The sequence below is a fragment of the Eucalyptus grandis genome, chromosome 8 (assembly GCF_016545825.1).
Source record: "Eucalyptus grandis isolate ANBG69807.140 chromosome 8, ASM1654582v1, whole genome shotgun sequence".
Taxonomy (NCBI): domain Eukaryota; kingdom Viridiplantae; phylum Streptophyta; class Magnoliopsida; order Myrtales; family Myrtaceae; genus Eucalyptus; species Eucalyptus grandis.
The window spans coordinates 62,718,101-62,742,555 of record NC_052619.1 but is presented as its reverse complement, the minus strand read 5'-3'; the positions used below and the strand labels follow the sequence as shown (position 1 = coordinate 62,742,555).

General features: G+C 40.9%; 2 protein-coding genes and 1 pseudogene across 2 annotated transcripts; all 3 read left to right on the top strand.

Annotated features, from left to right (window-relative positions):
• The first annotated feature begins 2,758 nt into the window (after positions 1 to 2,758).
• On the top strand, positions 2,759 to 6,113 carry LOC104429945 (heat shock 70 kDa protein BIP1). The gene is given in 9 exon segments (XM_039300628.1): positions 2,759 to 2,909; positions 3,468 to 3,741; positions 3,841 to 4,052; positions 4,148 to 4,288; positions 4,291 to 4,511; positions 4,513 to 4,870; positions 4,969 to 5,123; positions 5,217 to 5,299; positions 5,469 to 6,113. Coding segments are annotated over 9 exon segments (1,998 nt in total). The 5' UTR covers positions 2,759 to 2,851; the 3' UTR covers positions 5,965 to 6,113.
• A 3,143-nt stretch (positions 6,114 to 9,256) lies between these two features.
• Positions 9,257 to 15,072, top strand: LOC104415576 (calcium homeostasis endoplasmic reticulum protein). The gene is given in 8 exon segments (XM_010026910.3): positions 9,257 to 9,408; positions 10,703 to 11,758; positions 13,387 to 13,547; positions 13,550 to 13,663; positions 14,034 to 14,299; positions 14,301 to 14,364; positions 14,367 to 14,508; positions 14,510 to 15,072. Coding segments are annotated over 7 exon segments (1,983 nt in total). The 5' UTR covers positions 9,257 to 9,408; positions 10,703 to 10,751; the 3' UTR covers positions 14,739 to 15,072.
• Positions 15,073 to 17,233: 2,161 nt separating this feature from the next.
• Positions 17,234 to 23,350, top strand: LOC120287536 (annotated as a pseudogene).
• Positions 23,351 to 24,455: the final 1,105 nt, after the last annotated feature.

Here is a 24,455-nt window from a genome sequence, read left to right as displayed (position 1 = left end):
GCCATGCTCGTCTCCCGCGTAAATTTGATCGGGCTATGGCTTGGGATCAGCCCCGGCTTTACTTCCCCTAGCACATGGTGGAACGGCGGATAGGGTTGACAATTGCTGGTACGACCTAATAACACAATACGAAATCGACAGGTTCCAATCGAAGTCAAATCGTGTTTAGGTCAATTTCATGTCAACTGCAAGACACAATTAATAATCGTATTGTGTTCGTGTCTAATCGCCGGATACGGATAGCCCGTAAAGCCATTTAATTTAATGGGTTTATATGGACATATCCTATATGTGATCCAATTAGACACAACCAATTACAATAACTTTCTTTTATTGACGGTTATTGCATTTCGCAAATAGATTTTATAACATTTAAGGACATTTCAAATCAGGTTTATGTTAACAGGCTGATTTTATGTCGTGATGAGTTATGTAATCAAATCAACTTACTAATTAACCTTCACAAATATTTATTTTTACAAATTATAAAATTGTCCACGTCAATGCCAACTGTCCTACATGGTACACTTGATGTCAACATCAGTAATTTCTAATAAAAACTTACCAGAATAATTAAATTGGCACATTGTCCAAAGTTTAAGAAAAAATAACTAAACTGAAATATTTATGATTGAGTCAGCATGCAAACAATAGATTTAAGATATTTTTGATAATATTCCTTCTTTTTACTTACTATTTTTAGCTTAATACAAAGATTAAAAGCTGTTTCGAAGGTAAGTTATATTTCTTGTTACGCTACGCAAGCAATATGATTTTTTTTGAAAAGTGTCCTAATTTTAATTTGTTAATTGAGTCATGCACGAATGTATTTTTTTTATTTTTTTTTTGTCTAGGTTAAAAAATCACTTGACTAATCTAACTTATAAGGAAAAGGACACACGAAGTGTAGCACTCACTTTAGTGTCAATTTTTTTTTTTTTTTCAAATAACTTAAGTGCTACTTTAAAAAGAAAAATGATCATGTAAGTGCCAATTTCAATCCAGGTTGCAAGAAATCTAATGTGACCATATTTATTTAATTTTTCAATCTTATATGGTTTGCCGGTGTGTTCAGTTGACATATATAACTCATAAATGATGTCGTGTTACGAGGTTAAAAAATGATCAATTCATTATAAAAAAAATGTCACCTTAGATAAGAATTTTAATTATAAAAGCTATGTAATATCTATGGTTAGAATTTCTTGTAGGAGGTGCTTAAGTGATTTTTTTTCCTAAGATTTGGCACTTAAGTGAATCGGCAAAATTTTTGTAGTAAAGTGAACATCGTACATAATTTTTGACATGTCTAGTTTCCTTCTCTCTAACTTATTTATTCTACATTTTTATAACACGAAATATGAATCTTTTCAACTCGATTAATCTCAATGGATGTAGGTCATGTCGATCTCTAAAATTTGTTTATTATTATGCAAATTTTGTGGCTTATGCAATTAGACTTTCATTAGAAGGGAAATACCTCAAATATGTTAAGATAGTACTTCTTACAATTTAAAAAAACATAATTGTTCGTCCCCAAATGTTTATAAAAAAAGAAAAAAAGAAAAAGAAAAAAGAAAGCATGAGACAGCAACTTCCAATGAGCTCCGATTCTCACTCGGCAAAAACACGTCACGGTGCTATCATCAGACCAATGACAGGTGCAAACCCGTTCTGCAGAACTACGTGAGCTAAAAGAATTCTTTTACAGATGGTTACTCCAATTTTTAAATAGATTTTAGAACATTTAAAGAAATTTCGAGTCATGTTCATATCGTTGCATTGATGTTATGTTATAAGGAGTCATGTAATCATATCAACTTATCGATATCAACTTATCGATCAATCTCAACCAAATTATTTTTATAAATTATAAAATTATTCACGTTAATACCGTAGCGATTTCTACTAAAAATTAACAATATGATTAAATTGACATATTGTCAAAATATTTAAAATTAAATTAACCAAATTAATTGAAAAAATAAGAAATTAATTACAATAAGTTTAAGACATTTTTGGTAATTTTCTTTATTTTACTTACCATTTTTAGCTTAGTAGAGAGATTAAAAGTTGCTTCGAAGATAAGTTATGTTTCTTGTTATGCTTAGCGAACAAATTTGTCGCCCAAGCAATATGAATCTTTGGAAAAGTGTTCTAGTTTTACAATAAGAACTAAATCATACATGAATGTGAAAAGATCAGTTGACTAATCTAACTTACGTATTTTATATATTTGTAAGGCAAAATATGGATATTTTTAACTCGATTAATTTTAATGAATGCAGTCATGTCTCTGTAATGTCTATTTAGTAAGAATTTCAATTTTTATGCAAATTTTGTGGCATATGCAGTTAGACTTTCGTTAGAAGGGAAATACCTCAAATATGTTAAGATTTACATTTTACAATTTAAAAAACATTTTGTTCGTCTCCAAACGTTTTCAAAGCATGAGACAAGCAACTTCCGATGAGCTCCGAAATTCACTCGGCAAAAACTCGTCACGACCCCGATGCTATCATCCGACCAATGACAGGTGTACACCTGTCCTGCTCTCGACTACCTGGAGCTCTCTCCAGGAACTACAAGAACGTTCCCGACAAGACTCGAACACTTGTGGCATCCGACGTGTCCGCCTCCCATTGGCCCTTCAACGTGTCGTGTCCCAGCCAAAACTTTCGGCCCCGCCATGACGATGGAACACTCTAGCGCCCCGCCGATCGCGCCACACCCGAACACTATAAATCTCTGGCGCGCTTTAGGCAACATCATCTAACTCAATTTCTCAGCGAGAGTAGTTCCGTCTGAATCGCCGGCGATTTTCCGAGTCACAAGCAAGAGAGAGAGAACGATGGCGGCGAGGAGGATCGAGAGCAGGGCTCTGGCGTTCCTGCTTCTGTTTGCTTTAGGTGAGTCCTTACGTTGAGTTTCGTCGTGTTTTGTTTTACGATGTCGGTTTGCTCTTTCGAGCGGAATTCATGGTTTTGAAGAGGAAGTACGAACGGGTTTTCTTCGGTTTAAGTCGTGATCTTGGCGATGCGAGTGATTGCTCTGTTTTGCTTTTTATGGACTCAGCCGTCGGCGATGGCGGGACTTGATCGATTTATGTTCTAGTGAAGTTTCGCTGCATGGTTCGAATTTGAGCCGATCGCTTAGGAAGTTTAAACGTTAGACTACGATGCGATGTCTACGTATGGGCACCGATTAATCCTAGTATAGAAAGTCGAGTCGTCGGAGAACGTCGGCGCGGTGGCTCTGTTTGCTTGATGGAGAAGTAGTGGCAAAAGCCAGAGGGTGTGTTCTCCGTTTGAAATTTTATTTACTTCTGAGCAAGAAGATAGAATAGAAGTTTGTGGATTATATGAGCAGTTTGTAGTGAGAGCTTTCACGGAGAAATTGGAGTTTTTTAAGTGAATGGAGTTTCCTGATCTGTATGCTCTGCTTGTGTTGATTGCTGTCCTCTGTAGAATTCTGTCTGGGGCTGGCGGCTGCTGCTGCTGATGATTCGCCGAAGGTCGGGACGGTCATTGGGATCGATCTCGGGACTACGTACTCGTGCGTCGGCGTGTACAAGAATGGTCACGTGGAAATTATAGCAAACGATCAAGGAAACAGAATCACCCCTTCGTGGGTCGCGTTCACGGACAGCGAACGACTCATTGGAGAAGCCGCGAAGAATCAAGCGGCCATGAACGCGGAACGCACTATCTTCGATGTGAAGCGCCTTATAGGAGAAAGTAAGTGGATCTACACATGCCTTTCGGATGTTTCGCTTTTCGGCCATTGTTCGTGCCCTGTGACTGGGTTTACTTATTCGTGTTTCGACCTGTTTGCTCGAAGGTTCGATGACGCGGAGGTTCAGCGAGATATCAAGTACTTGCCTTATAAGGTCGTGAACAAGGATGGAAAGCCTTACATCCAGGTGAAGGTGAAAGGCGAAACGAAGGTGTTTAGCCCGGAGGAGATCAGCGCGATGATATTGGGGAAGATGAAAGAGACGGCCGAAGCTTTCCTGGGAAAGAAAATCAAGGACGCTGTCATCACCGTCCCAGGTATCATTCATCTACTGCAATTTTATTATCTTAGTACTCAGCGCCGTCGCCAAGTACTCGGCGATTGAGTCTTGACCATGTGCTTGTCTGTGTAGCTTATTTCAATGACGCTCAGAGGCAGGCCACAAAGGACGCCGGCGTCATTGCCGGCTTGAATGTGGCAAGGATCATAAACGAGCCTACCGCAGCGGCTATAGCCTATGGCCTGGACAAGAAAGGAGGAGAGAAGAACATCTTGGTTTTGATCTCGGCGGCGGTACATTCGACGTGAGTATCCTGACCATCGACAACGGCGTGTTTGAGGTCTTGGCGACCAGCGGCAACACCCACCTCGGAGGAGAGGACTTCGACCACAGAGTCATGGACTACTTCATCAAGTTGATCAAGAAGAAGTACAACAAGGACATCAGCAAGGACAACAAGGCCCTTGGGAAGCTCCGAAAGGAATGCGAGAGGGCTAAAGAGGGCGCTGAGTAGCCAGCACCAAGTCCGGGTCGAGATCGAGTCTCTCTTCGATGGGGTTGATTTCTCGGAGCCGTTGACGAGGGCGAGGTTTGAAGAGTTGAACATGGACCTGTTCAAGAAGACGATGGGTCCGGTCAAGAAGGCCATGGAAGACGCGGGTCTTAAGAAAACCGATATCCACGAAATCGTTCTCGTCGGAGGAAGCACCAGAATCCCAAAGGTGCAGCAACTTTTGAAGGACTTCTTCGATGGAAAAGAGCCGAATAAGGGTGTGAATCCTGATGAGGCTGTCGCCTATGGTGCGGCTGTCCAGGGTGGAATCCTTAGCGGCGAAGGTGGCGAGGAAACCAAAGGTAAAGATATGATCTACTGCACTAGAGAGTTTGCTTTGTTGCTGGTCAGTGATGTGGGATGGCTTGACGGTGAGATTGATACTGTCTAATTTGTGCAGATATCCTCTTGCTTGATGTGATTCCACTTAGTCTGGGCATCGAGACAGCCGGCGGCGTCATGACCAAGTTGATCCCGAGAAACACCGTCATCCCAACCAAGAAGTCTCAGGTCTTCACTACATATCAAGATCAACAGACCACAGTGGCGATCAAGGTATCGCCTGCATATTCACGCGGTGCTCATAAAATCATACTTGGCTTTTCTTGAGCAGTGACTCATTATCTAATTTCCGTGTAAAACCAACAGGTCTTTGAAGGCGAAAGAAGCTTGACTAAAGATTGCCGCGAGCTTGGAAGGTTCGACCTCTCCGGCATTCCACCTGCTCCCAGGTAATCTGTCATTACCTACTGATCAATGCAGTCCGATAGTCGGGCCATCTCATCTCCATGAAGATTCTAAATTTTCGAAGAATATGAGCTTGAACCTGATCTAATTCATTCATAGCAAGTTCATGACATGGCAGCGGCACTCGACTAAATACTAAGCTGTCTGTTGCAGGGGAGTGCCCCAGATTGAGGTCACATTCGAAGTCGACGCGAATGGCATCGTAAACGTGAAAGCCGAGGACAAGGCCGCAAAGAAGGCGGAGTCCATCACCATCACGAACGACAAGGGGCGGCTCAGCCAGGAAGAGATCGAGAGGATGGTGGAAGAGGCCGAGCGGTTCAGAGAAGAGGACCAGAAGGTCAAAGAAAAGGTGGATGCGCGGAACAAGCTGGAGAGCTACGTGTACAGCATGAGGGCCACCATCGGCGACAAGGACAAGCTCGCGGACAAGATCGACGCGGACGACAAGGAGAAGATAGACAGCGCCCTCAAGGAGGCGCTCGAGTGGCTGGACGAGAACCAGAACACGGCGGAGAAGGAGGACTTCGACGAGAAGTTGAAGGAGGTCGAGGCGGTGTGTACGCCGGTCATCAAGCAGGTCTACGAGAAGAGCGGCGGTTCATCATCGGCAAGCTCAGAAGATGATGAAGCTTATGATGAGTTGTGAAGAACCAGGAGTTCTTTCGACATTTTGTTCGGTTCTCTCTCTTTTTTCTATACATCAAATCGATGGAGATGACAGTAGCTATAGGACCAATCATTTTCGGGTCTTTGTTGTTGTTAATGAAGAATTGAGAATACGATGTCTTTCAAAGTTGCGTTTCTTGGCTTGTCGATGTTGCTGGGAATACGACAGTTACACAGTTCTTTTCGCGAATTGTCGCTAATGGCTTTGCTTGTATTCCAATTGAAACCGAAGCAGAGCTGGGAATTGACTCTAAACCATCGCGGACGAACTGCTCACTAGCCACTGGGCGAGGCAGTCGCGGAAGGAGGCGAGGCCAGCCTTGCCATTGGCGGTTGAGGCTGCGTTGCCCAGCCGTCCGGCAAGCCTGGCCTCACTCAGAACATCAGGAAAAGAAGGAGAAAAGAAGAAAATAAATAAAATTAATATTAAAAGTCGTGGGCGCTTTAATAATTGATGCGGCTGAGTGAACCTTGAATGGCCCCTGGAGAACCATTTTGGGTGCATCAACCAGTTCTAACTATTTTAAAGTATGCATAAAGGTGTTAAAAAAAAGTCATAAATTTATTGTATTTGTGATAGTATTAGTTATAAAGTTTTTCATTTGATATAGTTCTAAACTTATCAATTTAATCCTAAACTTCTTGAATTAAAGTCAATTTAGCCGTAAATCTCTTGATTTGGTACCAATTCAATTATTCTTGCTAATTTTGGCCAAATTCTGCTAAACGCGGATGTTGGACGACTTATATGATACAGACGTTAACAATTTTTAATAATATTTTAATTTATTATTATTATTATTATTTTCTCTCCTTCCTTTCTTTTTCCTTTGCCTAAGCCAAGACGAGGTTGAGCCTGATAACGGTTGGCCTCTCAGGGCTGCTGATAAAATGAAAGAAAGCTAACAAAACAACCAGCTTTATGAACAGTGGGCTTTCCTTTTTCAGCCATCGTGTAGAAGTTGTTTGAAACTTGACTAGGGGTTAACGCAAGGAGGCGTTGATATTCGAATCGCTACTTGTTAATGTCTTCACTTATTTTTCTTGAAGTTACATCATCAAAGATTTGAAGTGTCACAAAACTCGTTAGATCTCATCGAGCCTACAGAATCAAATCATCAAAAATGGAGTAAGTAGTCGAGATAGTTAAGTTGTGTGATCGACATAAATTATAAAAGCAGATAATCTTATTTATAGTTCATGAGCATGCAATGGAAGAAGAAAAAGAGCATGCTGATGGTTAAACCTAGGTTTCCTTGCTGAATTTCACCGCGTGGCATTTTTCCAAATCCTTGGACGGTCGATTGTGTACGTAAAGTTTGAAACTCGTAGAAAGTTGTCTCATTCTTGTCCAAGCGAAGCCCCAGAACAATCAGTTAGCCTAGCAATTGGCAGACTTGACTCCCAAAACTTTGCAAACACTTCATTATGCTTTATTTGTTTTGTGGTTATTCATATTTCAGACTTTCACTAACTCTCATTATGCTAAGCACCTCGACTGGTCCAACCCCGTTTCTCCACCTCTTGTCCTCATTATATCGTTCGATTTAGATGTAAGAATGAAAGTTATATGCCTTAGCTTAGCATTGTCTTCTTCCATGCTTGTCGCACTTTTTGCCCCGTTTGGATTTGCCGAGTCTCTGAGTTCGCAAATAAGTCTCCAACTTATTTATTATTTGAACTCTTATTGGGATTGGGTAAATATGCAATATCATGGATTTGTCTGGATTGACTTTTACCTTTTGTTTTCATGTTGGCCAATTACCTTAGATGATAATTCCAAAAAATCAGTAGGAAAGACAAAGTAAGCCCTAATTCACTAATATACAAATTTGGCCAACTCTTTTACCCTTAGCACCAGTTCGTCTGCCGCTCCATTTTTTTTCTCTCAAGCGTCCTCTCCCCTTCGGAGAATTTCTCCGCGAACGGCCTTGCCATAGCGTCTACTTTCCCTTAGCACCAGTTCGTCTGCCGCTCCATTTTTTTTTCTCTCAAGCGTCCTCTCCCCTTCGGAGAATTTCTCCGCGAACGGCCTTGCCATAGCGTCTACTTTCTTCTTCTTCTTCTTCTTCTTCTTCTTCTTCTTCTTCTTCTTCTTCTTTTTTTCGTTGCAATTTGATTGTGCATATTGTGTGCTCTCTGCGGTTTGTTTGGATTAAATGATATAAATGTGATTTCAGGAGGCTACCATATTCTTAACCGCTTGTTTTGAGTGCATAGAACCAATGCAACCAAAAGTCAAGCTGCGGAACATGTTCTGGAACGTGGTCTAACAAGTTCTCGTGAGTGAGCTGAATCGCTTCAATTTAGGCTTTTAAAATTGACAATTTGATAGATGAGTTACACTGTGATTTTCGTGTAGGCCAGTGAAAATCTCATAGCAAGTGCATGATAACGATCTTAGAAATGAATAAGCTTTAGATTTCTATTTCGCTTGGGAGATGAGAAGGCTAATTGTAACCGTAAATTTACTCTAAATTTGACAATGGATATTATCTCCCCATCTTCCCAATTACTTGCATTTATTATATAAGTGTATAATTATTGCATCGATCACGCTTTGAGTGTTTTGGAGTACTCGAGAAAATCCTAAAACATCGGAAGAAATTGGGGGTTGCTCATTCACAAATCAATCACGGTTCTTTGTATAGAAATCTTCTAAGTCGTGCCAACTCCTTGTACCATGTAACAAACTCAATCTCGGCATAATTTTAGCAAACTTGAACATATCAAAAGCAGTCGTGTTAAAAAAAAATATTCTTATGCACTTAAGTTAACTTTCTTCATAATGAGCTCACGTGGATGGTTATATTCCCATTATGACACAAGGCACAATGAGATACGACCCTATTTCTCAAAACTTATCATGTATTTTTCAATTTCAAAAATTTCCAATATGGGATATGCTCTACAGATTCTATAGCCTGTTTGGCTATGTTGATTATGTAGAATTCACAACTATCATAATTTTTCGACGCTACTTATATTATGATCCATGATTCTTAAAAAAAGCAATTAGGATGTGGTAATGTTTGTCATAATTGGTGAAGTGAACGATTTTTATTTTATTTTATTTTCGCTGAACAAATTTGAGTATTTTATTTTGGCAACTAAATTAAAGAAATTTTCTGACCCCCGAAAAAATAAATTAATGAAATTTGCTCGGGGTGTTGGATCCTCCGGGTGACTTCACATCCATGTAATATCCACAAATGCCCTCGGGCTGGTCATCTAATTACAATTCGGAGACCTGGTATGTTACAGAATCTCAAGGCCCTTCCCTTCCCTCCGGTCCTCCACCAGACACCTCCGCCAGACTCCTCCGCCACCAGCGTCACCGGGGGGCCGCCGCTCGCCGCTCGCCGCCGTAGCTCTCGTCGCCGGCAGCTCCACTTCTCGTTCTGCTTTTTACAGATATAGATAGGTCATCTCTCTCTCTCTCTCTCTCTCTCTCTCTCTCTCTCTCTCGTTCGCTTGCTCATGGATGCTTGACCATTCGAGTTAGGGCTTTTTTCCCCTCCCTCTTTCTCTCTGACTATGGAAGATCACCGTAAACCCTCGATGACCATCGCCCGTGGTATTAGAGAGATCCTCCATTGCAGAGCTGAATTGGATTTTCGTTACTTGTAGGTTCGAATGGTTCTGCTCTACTTTTCCGGATGTGTCGGATAGTTGGGAAACTCGTAGGTGAATGGCATGGCAGTTTTTGGTCGCTTTGTCCCTTTCCTGTTTTCCATTTTGGCGAGCTCTTCTGCTTGGCTGAATGCCTTACGTCCTATAATTCGTGGTGATACTGAGCGAAAGTAGGTTTACACATTTCACCTGAAATCCTATAATTTCTGATTCGTGCGGCCCTTTAAGACCGCTCTGCTAATTTGTGGCTGTTGCTCGTCTAGCTAAATGCCCTGAAATTGTGAACTTTTTGCTGAAAGTTTTGGTGAAGTTGATTTCTTTGTCAGAAAGAGAACTGTTTTGAGCTTCAGTTCAACTGCATTAGAAATTTATCTTCTTATCCAATCATGTATGGCGTCATTTGCTGTCTGCAATTACCTGACGGACCTCTGTTTAAAGAGGTAGCGATGATTTTCGGCGCATCTCATTGTGTTGACTCTAGTTTTATATCTGGTGTTGTCTCGACTGCTGCTACACTTTGGCCAAACTTAACTTGTTTTGCATTAAGATCCTTCCGATGTTTGAATTTGGTGTTGCACGGTAGTAGTTGTAGGTTCGAATGGCAAGGAAATAGCAGAACAGAAGTGTTTAATTGTACACTGGGCATACCAATGCTGTTGTTGAAATCTGACAAGTATAAAATCTATAGTTTTCTCAGTATCGGTAAAATTTTCTACATCCTGGTTTGAGACAGACTGCTTTAATGTTAAGCAAAGTAAGGTTGATGGAAGGGGATTTTTTTCTTATGTGGTGGTGAGACAGTTGACCGATTTATTTCCGAAATGATGTTTCTCCATAGTTTTCTATCAAATACTTTTGGGAGCATTTGGTAATGCTAAAGTACATTGGCAATTTTTGTACCTGTTCAGAGATGGACTGTGATTCTTTATGCCTTTTTTTCTTTCTTTTTAAGACTAGTGCAGATCTTTCAATTTTCTATACAGCTACCAACAGAAAATCAACTTTCTTTATGTGATTCTGCTTTGAATATGCTGAGTTGATTTATCTACTGCAATTCTTCTTAAACGTCATATATAATGTTGCAGGAAGATTTTGTGGTTGGGTTGATAGTCCATTCCATCAGTAACTCTGCTGATGGATCCTGCTATGGCATATGCTCAACAACAGCGGCAAGCAGCAAATATGCAGCAGCAGCAGCAACAGTATGGATTTCACCCGCAGCATCAGCAGTTCCCTCCTGTGCAGGGTCCTCCGTTCCTACCTCCGCATCCTTCTCTCCAGCAATTCCCTTATCATCACCCTATGCAGCAACAGCCTCAGCTTTCTTCCCATGCTCCTCCACTTCCTCACCTTCTTCATCTTCAGCAGCAACAGCAGCCACCATCTGCTTTCCCTCCACACATGGCTCCACCACTTGTTCCTTCACCTTTCCTTGGTCCATATGACTCTGCTCCTCCTCCAGTTCCTCCTCCCGCTGATCCTGAGCTTCATAAACGCATTGAAAAACTTGTGGAGTACGCTGCTAAAAACGGACCTGAATTTGAAGCCATGATTCGCGAAAAACAGCAAGATAATCCTGCATATAGTTTTTTATTTGGGGGTGAGGGGCATGGTTACTATCGTCACAAGCTTTGGATGTCCACGCGTTTTCCAGGCAGTCACTTTCCTCCTTTTTCACCGTCTTCAATGCCTATTATGCACCAACCTCCCAATCCAATGTTGAATGCATCTTCGCTGAACACACCACTGAATGCTGCCGGTGCTGCTCCAGGGTCTTCAGCCTCTATGTTAGGTGCTGCTCAAATGCATCAACAGCCTTTTCCTCCATTCTATGAGCAGCAGTCCCATCAACATCTCCCACCCTTTATGGCTCATGGTCGGCCAGAGTATGATAAGTCATCTGAGTCCTTCAAAGGACTATCTGGCCCACTTCCTGCTGATGTTGCTGCAGAGCTTAGTGACGTACTAAGTAATCTCACTGGTACAAAGGATTCAATTAAAGGGGCCAAAATTTGGTTCATGCAGAGATCTCCATTTGCTCCAGCTCTTGCAGAGGCTCTTAGGGACAGGGTCTATGCAATGGATGACTCTGAGAGACAGCTGCACATCATTTACCTTGCTAATGACATTCTTTTTGACAGGTGAGATTCTTATCATGTGCCATTTCTTGTCCTATTGAGGAATCTGACTTCTATCTGTTCAGGATAATCTTATTATGCTTGCAGTCTAAGGTTGATTTGTAGATTCTTTTACTGCTTCATACTATTCCCCTCATAGTGATTGCTTATGCTAGTTCTACTTTCAGTCTTTTTCTAAAATAATGGATGTTCACTGGTCCTTCTGGAGTATTGTTACATTGTTAAACACCCCTCCTCCTGCTCCTTCTCTCCTTTATTTTATTTTATTTTATTTTATTTTATTTTTTTATGTATGACTAAGTCAAACCAAACCCAAATAAGTGATAACTCAGACAATTGGACCAGAAATATTGGTTTTACACAGGAGCATTTCTCCAAGTTAGTTAGAATTAATGATTGTTACTTCTAGTAAGTATATTTATAGGTATCTTGAAGAGAGGGACAGCACTGTGGTAAATTTTTATGTGCTTAGAATGTGGAAGAAGTCTCGTGAGTTTATTTCCCAGTTGGTTCAACTAGGAGTTTCATATGCTTAACGTGACACTGTTCACATCAACAAGGTCAAATTGTAAGATGTGTTTATGTAGCTATTGGTTAAAAAGTATCTTTTGTGGCTCAGGTAGTGAATACTGTCCAAGAGGGGAGCTATGGAATACTCTTTTGTAATTAGCCCCCTCAATTACATTTTGCCCGAGATGGCTTAGTCTTTCTACCCTGGGGGATTTCTCCTTCTCTTGTATTCCAGTAAAATGATTTCAGTAAAGTAAATGTCAGGAATTGTGGACAGGGAACTATACACACAAGTGTGACATGATTTAGTGGAACGATCAATTATTAGAGCTTTAGATGGAAAAGTTAAAATGGAAATATGAAATTTTGCACTGTAAAATTGAGAACCGAATTTGAACAACTTTTTTTTTTTCTTTTATATAACTCGGCTCAACGCATGGGCTTGCATCTTTAATCTTGGGTCTTGCTGGTTTGTTCACATGGTTGGGGACTTGTGTGTCCCTTGTTGGTGTTGTTGGGTATTTTGACAAACATGGTTAGGATGAGATGGTCATGTGTTCTATGGGTTTTGCCTTACTTAATTGCTTTATTCTACAAATCCTATTTGTCGGTCCTGCACCCCGATGCATATTGGGAACATGTTGATCCTTGTTCTTGTAGGGCTTACATGTGGCATGTGTTACGAGTCTTCTCTCTGTTGACCTGCCTTTCCTTTCCTTCTTTCCCCTCTTTTTTCTCATTGTGGATAATGTATGGATTGATAGGTCTGCCATCAGTAGCAGCATGGTAGGCTCTCTGTATGATATGTTACACCATAAAATAAAAAGGCTTTCCATTATTAGTATGGAGATTGGGATTGACTCATAAGTATAATTTCCTATCCCACTGAACCATGTATCTATATGACTGCGCCTGTTCAATAGAATTGGTGATTTTTCCTTCTTGTGGCCTTACATTGTAGCTTATGTTCTCCATAATCAGGAGATGCAAGTCTCGTTTCTTTTTCCCTACAGATCCTTTCAATTTGTAATGTCTGTCACGGAATGTTAGACAGTTCTGCTGTGATTTTCTAGTTTGCATTCTGTCAGGGGCGCTGTAACATTATCTCTTATTTGTTGCAGCTTGCAACGAAGGGTTAATCCTCATGAGCTTGATAATGAGGCCGTCGCGTTTAAACCTGTTTTAGGTTCAATGCTTGCAAGGATTTACCACAATCCTCAAAACAAGGAAGAAAATCAATCACGTCTACAGAAAATATTACAATTTTGGGCTTCTAAGGAAGTTTTGATCAGGATACAGTTTATGGTCTAGAGGGTGATATGATTGGTGGGGTACCTAGTGGTTCTTTTCCTGGGCCTTCAAAAGAACTATCCATGTCTTCCAAAGACTCTGCCTCAGGTATTCTATCACCTAAATTAGATTTCTTTGAATGGCTAATTAAACTATGCAATTTACTTGAAATGCATTGGCTACATAGGAAAAAAAGAAACATTACTTAGACTAGATCAAATTGTTCAATCATCCTAGAACAAGGTCTAGTTCTTGTTGCTCCCTTTCCTTGCAATTTTCTTATTTGTTCCAGCTTACAGTCGTGAAGAATTAGATCAAAGTGATCAATCATCAAATATTCTGGCTTCTTACTTCCTGGGAAAGAGCTAGATGTGTAAAGCTCTGATGAAAATGGCACCGGCATTGTTATTGTTGTAGTTGTTCATATGAGATTAGTAGTTTCATGTTTGAAAATTACCTAGCTTGTTATCTTGTGCAGGGTTGCCACAACAAACACCAAATCTCCCTCGCTGGCAGCAAGAAAGGCAAAGTTCTGTTTCAGGTCTACCGGATAAAGACCCAGCCTTGCAATCCTCTTTAGCACCTCAACAATTTCTTCCTAATGCGGTACCTGGCGGTGCTTTCCCAGGGTCCATTCCCATGCCCTCAGCTGTTCAGCCTTTACCAGCATCAAATGCTCATGTTGGCGAAAAAATGCCCCCATATCCTTTATTCCCACCTGGTCTTATACCAGGAATGGTTAGAAAAGATGCAGATTGGCAGTGGTGTGCCTTACTCTCCCATGAGCCCTTTGGACATTCCAAACGTAATACCCCATCTACTGTGCCTCCATCAGAAATTCTCGAGAGGGTGTCGAAATTCTTCAAAGAAATTGGAGAGGTCAACCCTTCTGAAGGACCCATGGAATCAGATTCTAGAGAAGATGATGAGGATTATGCAAGAGAGCTTCCTGTTCAAGGGAGGAGCATGCATACCCCCACCTCCCAATCTACAGGTTGACCCAGAGACAGGTGCTTATGCTGATGGAAGTGTTGATCGGAAAAGTGGCTCAGGTAGATTGGGACTAGGGGCAACGGCCAATCCCAATGAAGTGAGTCAATACGATGATGTTTATACTTCTTACAGGAAGCAAAGAAGCACGAACTACCATTCATCAATGAGTGCACGAGCTGCTGCGAGGTAGTAAGATGGAGCATGGTGTGCTCATCTCCCCAATCCTTACTGCTCTCTGAGAGAGTCTGTTTAGCCTGAGGAAGTGATGTTTTAGATCGAAGTTCTGTATTTGTACAATCAATGTTTCAATTTGAAATTAGGGAAGGTAGGCCTGCTTGGGGTGCACCATCCTAGTATTTTTCTCATTTTGCCGTGAGGATGTCCAGGTCCCCAACTCTTCACGGTACAGAGTTATAATCTTTCTCATCATTATGGATAATGCTTACTGTGGATATTATACTTTGGAGAGTTCTGCATATTTGCCAAGGAATATGCACTTCGATCTCTTGTTTCTTTTGGCTAAATCCAAATATTTTCTTATTGTTGAAAGTATTCGTTTGGAGCATTCATTTAGTCCCAAACTTGAACCCCCTCTATAATCTATTTATAGTACATTTTGAAGGATCTTCCGACATGAGATCGTGCGCTTAGATATGTATGAAAACGAGTAGTTTTGCTTTCGTGGGAATGTTGAATAACCGGTGTTTCCTGTAACTTGAGCATCTATTGAACCATGGACTGAAACTTTGCATCGGGCCTCTAGAGAGGATCTCGCAATGTTTTTCGATTCACTTCCTAAGTAGGATAAGATTATCTATTTGGGTACATGAGCACTGTTAAATAATGTTTCTCTATCGTCCATGGAGTTTAATTTCTCACGGCGGTGACGTGGTATCGGTTCCTTGTTGCCGAGTCAACAGTCTACATCACCAAAAGATCATTTCGTGCCTACGCCACGTTAGCAAGCCATATCATACCCGCTTCAACGATTAAATTAACAGAGCATACGGTAATGCGAAAGGATGTCATCGAGCGAGTAGGCATTTTGATTGCATAAAGAGAAGGTCGAGGATCCAATTGCACGAGATGCAACGGTCTCTCTTCTCACGAGCCCATTCCGCAGCGTCGTTTCGTAATTCGTATCCATCGCCCTTGCAAAAAGCGCGCAAAACGCACCGCTTTGGGCGGAGCAGCAAATACGACGCTGCAGCAACTTCACACCGCAATTCAGGCTCTGCAAATCCCTCTCTCCCTCCGAAAAAATAAGGAAAGAAACTCGAACGGGGCTGGCGCTCGAGCTCAACCTACGCGCGCCTGCGAAGAGGAAGGTCGGATCAAATCTCGCGAGCATTTCCACGAACGCCTTCTCTCTCTCCCTCCGTCCGCCGATCGCAGTTCGGGTTTCCGCCGGTCGGCTCCGCAGGAACGAGGTAAATGCGCTCGCGGAGCGAACCGGATGGATCGTCCGAGCTTACTTTGTCGCTCGATGAAGACGCCGGTCTTTTTGTTGGCCGGTTCGTAGTTGAGACGGGCGTTCCTGGTTTGATTGTCGTAGTAGAAGGAAATGAACGATTCCGTCGGGGCGCGCGTGGCTCGATCGAACGTAGCGAAGAACGCCCAATTGTGAGGAGACAGCATGCGCGTTATGCTGATGTTTTAGAGAGTGATTTTGTTCTTTAGGAGGAATGGAGATAGGAATTTTGCTGGCTGGATGGGCTTAATTTAATCAGGGCATTGCTGTTTGGTTGAGTCAGTTCTGTTTAATGTGTTTTTAGTGTAAATTTTCATGCGAGAGAGGAACACAGCCCAAATGCCAAAAGCATAGGCCTGCCATTTGTTGTTTCTTTTCTTGTTCGTTTCACTTTTGTTGGAATTGGGACTTGCCTGGTTGCGGGTTTCAACGGTTTTTGATGCGAAAGCTGAGATGATCGAGTCCCTCACCATGATATAATTCCTAATTTTAAGAATCGAATGACTGTCTTTTCCTTTCTTTTGGGTTCCGTCACTGTTCGGCAGGCAAATAGAAATTAATTCTCCTGTTGTTGCTGATAAGGCACAATTCTTCTATCCCGTGTACACCCGTTATTTCTGTGAGTCCAGCTTACTTACATGATCGCTGTTTTATGACTTGGAGGACTTGCAGGCTTTCTTGAATGTACAATTCTTTTGCAACATGTGCACGTGGGACCGATATCTTGTTATACCGATGACATACAGAGAGATTCCATTTATTCTTACACCATCATGTGACATTCTTTATTCCTTTCTTTTATTGTAGTCTCCAGTCCATCCTAAAAATTCAGAATCTATATCATGAATGGTGAAGCTGTCGATGGTGATGCCGTCGTTGCAAAACTTGTTGAAATGGGATTTGAATATTCTTCAGCAGTAGAGGCTGTGAAAGTGGTTGGTGCTTCAATAAATGATGCGGTTGACTATATCCTCAATGGCCCTTCGAGAACCAATTTGGGTGCATCAGCAAGTTCTAACTGTTCCAAAGTTTGTGTAAAAGCTTCAGGCAAAAGAGCTTCGTCCCTGTCACAACCCTCAGGGAAAATGCAGCAATCTAACATTCTGGATCATTTTGGTACAAAAATGCAAACCAAAAGAAGTAAATTTAATGTGGCAAAAGATGCTTTGAATGCGGGGTCAAAAGTCTCACCTGTCATGGAAGGAAACGGAACGTCCATCCTGATATGCATCGAGACACCAAGATCAAATCAGAAATTATTGCTGTTGATTGCCCAGTAGAGCTGCGTCTGGGAGCAGACTGGGAGCAGCAAGTTAGTAGTCTCTTACGGAAGCAATTTGGTCATGCATCCTTGAAGAGTTTCCAGAGAGAAGCTTTGGCTGCTTGGCTATCTAACCAAGATTGCCTTGTTCTCGCTGCAACAGGATCTGGTGATTTTTATTTGCTTGTGATTGACCAAAATACTTTCAGACCTAGAGCTGGTTCCATATTCAGGAATGATCTCTGTTTTGCAGGTAAATCACTGTGTTTCCAGATTCCAGCCCTACTGACTGGGAAGGTGGTTGTTGTGATCTCACCATTGATAAGTTTAATGCATGACCAGTGTCTAAAGCTCGCAAAACATGGTGTCTCTGCCTGCTTTCTTGGATCTGGGCAACCTGACAATAGTGTGGAAAAGAAAGCGATGGAGGGAAAATATGGTTTGATATATGTTTGCCCAGAGACGGTTTTAAGGTAAGAGTTTGACATGTCATGTGCAGTGGTGTTATCTCTTTTGTCATTTTTTTACCGAGTGATATGGATCTTCCTACAGGCTGATAAAGCCACTACAAAGTCTTGCAGCAGGCCGAGGAATCGCATTATTTGCAATTGATGAAGTCCACTGTGTTTGAAATGGGGCCATGATTTTCGGCCTGACTACAGGTTAACCCTTTTCTTCTGATCTGATCTTTCTCTGTGCACTACCTAATTTGTCTGGCGGGTGATTAACCATCTTAGACCTGACTTGCTAAAAGTGTCACATACGTTAATCATAGACATGATGGTAAACCTGTCATTTTACCTCATATATTTCTATCTTTCATTTCTGTAATACAATTTGATTTTCGTTACAGTCATTTCTTCTCTTTTTCTTACCTGTTGCTCGGTTATTTACCATGACTTTGACCATTGGTTCAGCTTTGCATGTTAATGATCCTGGTTGATAGAGAGGACAATTATGATGATTAAAGATTATGGTAAGGATTCTTTCCTGACTGAAGTTTTTTCACATTTCAGGAAACTATCTGTGTTAAGAGAGAACTTCAGCACTTCCAAGATGAAGTTCTTGAAATTTGACATCCCACTGATGGCTTTGACTGCTACTGCTACTAACCGTGTTCGAGAAGATGTTATTCGGTGCCTTTGCATGTCAAAGGAGACAAAGATTGTGCTTACATCATTCTACCGCTCCAATCTACGTTTTCTGTGAGTTCGTTGTTTTCTTTTGTTCTAAGGATTGGATTAGGTTTTTTTGTGTTCATAGGGATATTTAAGTGCTTGAAAACAGAAATATGCACCAGCATGAAATTTGGTAGATTTGCTCCTAATATGGACCTGCTGTTAACAGGTTAAGCATAGCAGAACTTCTTCACGGACTTACAAAAAGGATTTCCATGTTTTGATAAAAACATATGGTTTGAGAAGAAAGATCGGTGACAACCAGCATCTCGACTGTGCTGAAGATTCCGATAATACATCAGTATGTTCAGAGGACGATTACTGTGACAGATATGAAGATGATGAAGCGAATTTGGTGAAAATGATAACACCTCTTCGAGGAGACAGGATTGTCAGTTGAATTCTTAGAAGATGAAACGGACACCTTCCAGGGTGTGGATGATTGGGATGGTATAACTTCTTATTAAAGAGGCATATCTTTGGAATTCTGATTATGGCATGATGTTTCCACCATTGCTGTTTATATATGCTTGTAGGATGGGGAGCAAGGGACTTTATGAAAACTTACTCATAAAATGGAAATTGTCCGAAAACTGTGCTAGAACTTTTTCATCCTGTAATTTGATGTGCTATTCAATTGGCCCTTGCAGTTCCCTGTGGAGAATTCCATGGAGAATCTCCTGATTTACAGGAGGTATGCAGTTCTTTTGAGATGTCTGATTCACCAATGGAACTGGAGGAAAGGCTGAAGCTTCAGCAAGAGCCATTAGATCATGGACCTACTATTATTTATGTCCCTACGAGGAAAGAAACTGTGACAATTGCCAAATTCTTGTGTGACTTCGGCATCAAAGCAGCAGCTTATAATGCCAAGGTTTCATTCTGCATAATATAGACCCTTTTTAATTGATGTATTCTCAATTTGATGGTTTGATTTTGGTATCATTCTTGCTTCAAACTACTCCACATTCCTTTTATATTAATCACCGGGTTTTTCACTAGAATTTTCACCAAAAGATTTGAATCACGTGGATAAATATCTCCAGAGATTTCATGTCTTGATTTCTGCAATGCTGCCAGAGATATATGACTTGTATCTGTAGAAGTAGAGATAATACATGAGCAGTTCAAGCGCTCAATGACCATTTACCTGGTATGAATGTGATGTCATGTACATCATAAATGGTAGAAATTACAAGTTAGACAGATATAAGATATCCTTTAACTCTGTTTATCTTGACATTTTACTTACAAAATATTTATTCCATTGTAGCTGATAAATTGTTTATTTCTTTACAGTTGTCAAAATCATATCTTAGGCAAGTCCACAAGGAATTTCATGAGGACAACGTAGAGGTAACCATAATTGTATATTGGATTATTGTCCTCTGCAAATATAGTGCATAAGATAAAATGTGTTAAGTGGCATGATCTGCATTTGATCCTTTTGTGGAGTATCTCCTCCATATCACAGCATGCAATAGGAATAGTTCATTGAGCATCTCCTTCATAATACTGCTATTTGAGACCTGCTTTGTTACCTGACATCCAGGTTGTTGTTGCGACTATGGCTTTTGGAATGGGGATCGACAAGTTAAATGTCAGAAGAATCATCCACTATGGTTTGCCACAGGTCAGCATCTCAATGTCTTTTATACTGCACTGATTTTCCTTTTACCCCATTCCTTTCTTTGTTTTTTCATCCTTCTTTTCCTTGCTAAGGATGCTTAAGTGGCACTTCTTACATATGAGTTTGAGATTCCGGGTTGAATTCACTTGCAGAGTTTAGAAGCATACTATCAAGAAGCAGGGCGTGCTGGAAGGGATGGAAAATTAGCAGATTGCAGTAAGTTCTTTAAACTGTACATTGTGGTTTGAGACCGTTAGTTTTGTATATCCATAGAAAGAACTATCGAATTCTCTACTTAATAAGGGAAGCCCAGGTGGGCAGGGAGGGAGAGTTCTATGCTATTTTAAACCTCAGAAGAGCATGGAAATATATTCACAACATATAGATTTCCACTTTATAGTGTTATTGATCCTTCGTTTCTCGTTTATCGGCTCTGGTTGGAGAAATTTTTTTCACCTGGCTGAATTGTTTTAGTTCTGTTTCACATTATTTATTAGACTTAGGATAACTTCATACTTTTTTTGGTGAGTGATCCTGGCAGTAATGATGCACTATGCAGTGTCTTTCTCCATTTATTCGGTATTTTGTAAGCTACAATATGTATTGTGTGTATCCTTATATATGTCTTCTCTCCTCCTCAATCAGTACTCTTTGCTAATTTAGCAAGAACACCAACTCTGTTGCCTAGTAAAAGGAGTGAAAATCAGTTGAAACTAGCGTACACAATGCTGTCTGATTGTCACAGGTATGTTTACTTATTCTCCTTCATTCTATTAGTTGGACATGTCTTAATATTTTATGGCCAGCCTTTTTCTTTCTGCTGCAGATATGGAATGAACACTGCAAACTGTCGAGCTAGATCACTCGTTGAGTACTTTGGGGAGCACTTCAGTCACGAGAAGTGCTACTTGTACATTGCTCATCCTTTTCTGCTTTATTTGTAGAATATGCTCTCATGAATTATGGTCTATTGAGCAGCTACATCATGCTGAAAATTAGGTTGACGGTAGATTTATCTCCTTAGCCAGATCGACGTGATAAAATATGACTTATCATTCCATTTCATGAAATCCTGCCTTTGCTCTTGGTACGTCACATAGGATTCAGAGAAGTCGACAAAAAATAGGATTCAGAGAAGATAGTTAATTCTTTGAGCTCCCTTCTATGATATCAAATGATTACTTTTCAAGATTATGGAGTATCTATCATTGTAGGTGCGATGTGTGCATTAAAGGACCTCCTGAGATGCTGGATGTGAGGAAGAGGCTGATATTTTCATGCAGGTTCTCGCTGCTCACAAGGTTAGTTCATAGAACCATGAGATATCAGGAGTTCATATCTGGTTAATCTTCACAATGTTTTGTGTTCAAGGGCTCCAGTCCTATACTTTGTTGGAGATATGACAATATCAGTTCTCATTGTAGATGAAATGTAATGGCACCATATTATTTCTTCTCACTGTATGAGATGTTCCACAAACATCATAGTGGAGGATAGAAGGTCCTTTCTGTCATTTAGAACTTGAAAGATATGCTTTAGATTGTTTAGAGAGATGGGCATTTTAATTCGTTTGGAGGAAAGATGAAAGGGCGAAAGATAGTTTTATTTGGTATTCTCAGACCATTACATAATGATAAAGGAAGAGCAAGAGGTTTTTTAGGCAGCAGGACCCTTCTTATTTTGATTGAGTGAAGTTGTCCATTATAGATGGAATTGGCATTAGTAAATGCAGTTGCTGCTAAGAATCTTCATTGTTTTTTGATGGCTTTACATGCAAATTAGCAAGGGATGTATCGTACAATGACATATGGTGATAGGTAATCTCTAAGTCCCTGTGATGCAGAAACAATATGCTTTGTCTCGGGGAAACAGTGGATACATTGCCAACTCATATGATGATGATATAACACGTCGTGACGTCAAACAAAGACAGTATGTTGAGAAGCTATATCTTAAGCTCTTGGTCAGTAAAATCAGGGAGCAGGTACTCTCTCTCTCTCTCTCTCTCTCTCTCTCTCTCTCTCTCTCTCACACACACACACACACCCACACCCATCCACACACACACCCCACTACAAGTAGCTGCCTCCTTGAGGGAGGGGCAGTTCAAATATAGCGTCTTCTTCCTGGCAATTCATCTGTTCATTCTCCTTTCTCCTCCTGGTATCGAAAGGGAGAGCATATTCTCAGATATGGTGGACAAATGCTTCACTGCTTGTCAGGTTCTCTTTGTTAGCTTGCTGCTGCCAGTGCTAAAATGTGACTTGAAATGGTAAAAAGGTTCGAACCAAAAAAAAAAGGTGAAAAAGAACGGTGTACAAATATGTTCAATGATGAGTCGCTTTTATCTGATGCGTGTCGCATAGATCCATGTATTTCCTTTATGTCAGCTGTTACCTGATGTGCTGATATTCCCCTCTGCAGTCTCCTAAGTACATGGCAATTGACATGTTATGGTGGCAAGGTCTTGCTCGAGTTATGGAAAGTAAAGGATACATCAAAGAGGGTGATGAGAAGGTATGCACTCTTATAATGAATTAAACTAGACATTTTGTTGGAAAATATAGACATGAGTAGATCTTGTCTTGCCATCATCTGATAAGTGGATAACACGGACATCAAGGACATTATTTTTAGGGATGGCCCTGCATAATCTCTCAGTACACTTATTGTCAGTTCAAAGCTTTCTGTTTAACTAAGGAAACACTTGCATGGTCGTGTAGTTCCATTGCTTTTGCACACATTCAGAATGCACATTCAATTGAAGGTACATATCTGCATCATCATGGGCTCCTTAGTAATTCAGGACTTCCTTTTTGCAGGCTCATGTTCAGATAAAATACCCTGAGCTAACAGAAAGAGGATGGGATTTTGTGCAATCACAAAGAGAGGAAAGCTTGTACATATTTCCTGAAGCTGATATGCTCCTCGCGGGGAGAAAACGGAGATCATTTTCCACTTTTTCTGAATGGGGTAAGGGCTGGGCTGATCCTGAGATACGTCGCCAGCGGTTGGGGAGGAGGCGATCAAACAGGAAGCCAAGAGAGAGGAAATCAAAAGGTTTTAAGGCCAGTCAGAAAACTGTTCGAGGAAGGCTATCTAACTTATTAAAACTAAAATCAAAGTGAGGCGGTTGTTTTGGGCAGGAACTTGCCCAAGTGTTTGGTTTTATCTGTAATTACTGAATTAGGCACTGACATACATAAATTCATTGAAATGTATTTTTTTTTTTTTTTTTCGCGAAACAGCTTTTGAATGCATATGCTTCAGCTTCAAATAGATCTTTTTTAGATTAGAAACTACTTTCATCGCAGATAATTACACGATGGAACGTAAACTTGTGCTGGATGCTGGGAGTCGTGCCTCATTGGTCATTTTTTGAGCTGGTTTGTTGCAGTGAAATGCATTTCGTGTCTTTGCATCGATCACCTTCTTGAGTCTTAACGCGTTGCCAAATATGGAATCCCGTCGTCCACGAGCAAATGACGGATTCCGTATTTTGTTGAAGTAACTCGTCGCCTTTAAGAAAACTTAGAAAAGTAAACTGTAGGATTCGATTCCGCTTCACCTTCGACTCCCCAATAAAGCAGTGGGTTTCCTCGGTCGCTCAAAGCTCGTCGTTAGCCGTCATTATCTTATGAGCAAAGGGGTTTGCAGTCAATAAAAAGGGGGAAAAAAAAGAAAGACAATTGTCGTTATCTTGAGAGCATAGAGGTTTGCAGTCAAGAAAAAGGGAAAATAAAATAAAATAAAATAAAGACTATTGTCGTCCTTGACCTCCTCATTTAATCACTTTACCGATTTTGTTGGCCGGTTCGTAGTTGAGACGGGCGTTCCTGGTTTGACTGTCGTAGTAGAAGGAAACGAACGATTCTGTTGGGGCGCGCGAGGCTCGATCGAACGTAGCGTCCTCTCTTGCGTTTTTCCTTCTCGTGGAAGAATTAGCGAAGAACGCCCAATTATGAGGAGACAGTATGCGCGTTATGTTGATGTTTTAGAGAGTGATTTTGTTCTTTAGGAGGAAGGAAGATAGGAATTTTGCTGGTTGGATGGGCTTAATTTAATCAGGGCATTGCTGTGTGGTTTTTTTTTTTTTTTTTGGTCTGAAATGATAGACGTTTTCATTCATAATAAGCAGGACTTACAAGAAGATAATAGGTAATATTCCGAAAATAAAATCTCGGAAAGGGCTGGAGGAGGGACGGACCTCCAATTTTGAGGTAGTGAATTGTTACTGTGCAATTTCGCTAGCATATCAGCAGCTTTGTTAGCATTCCGTGGACAGTGACTGAGCTTCGTGAGTGGTAAGCGAGCGAGCAGGCCTGTGCATTGTTCAATTATGGGCTTCACCTGCCATGGAATCTCGG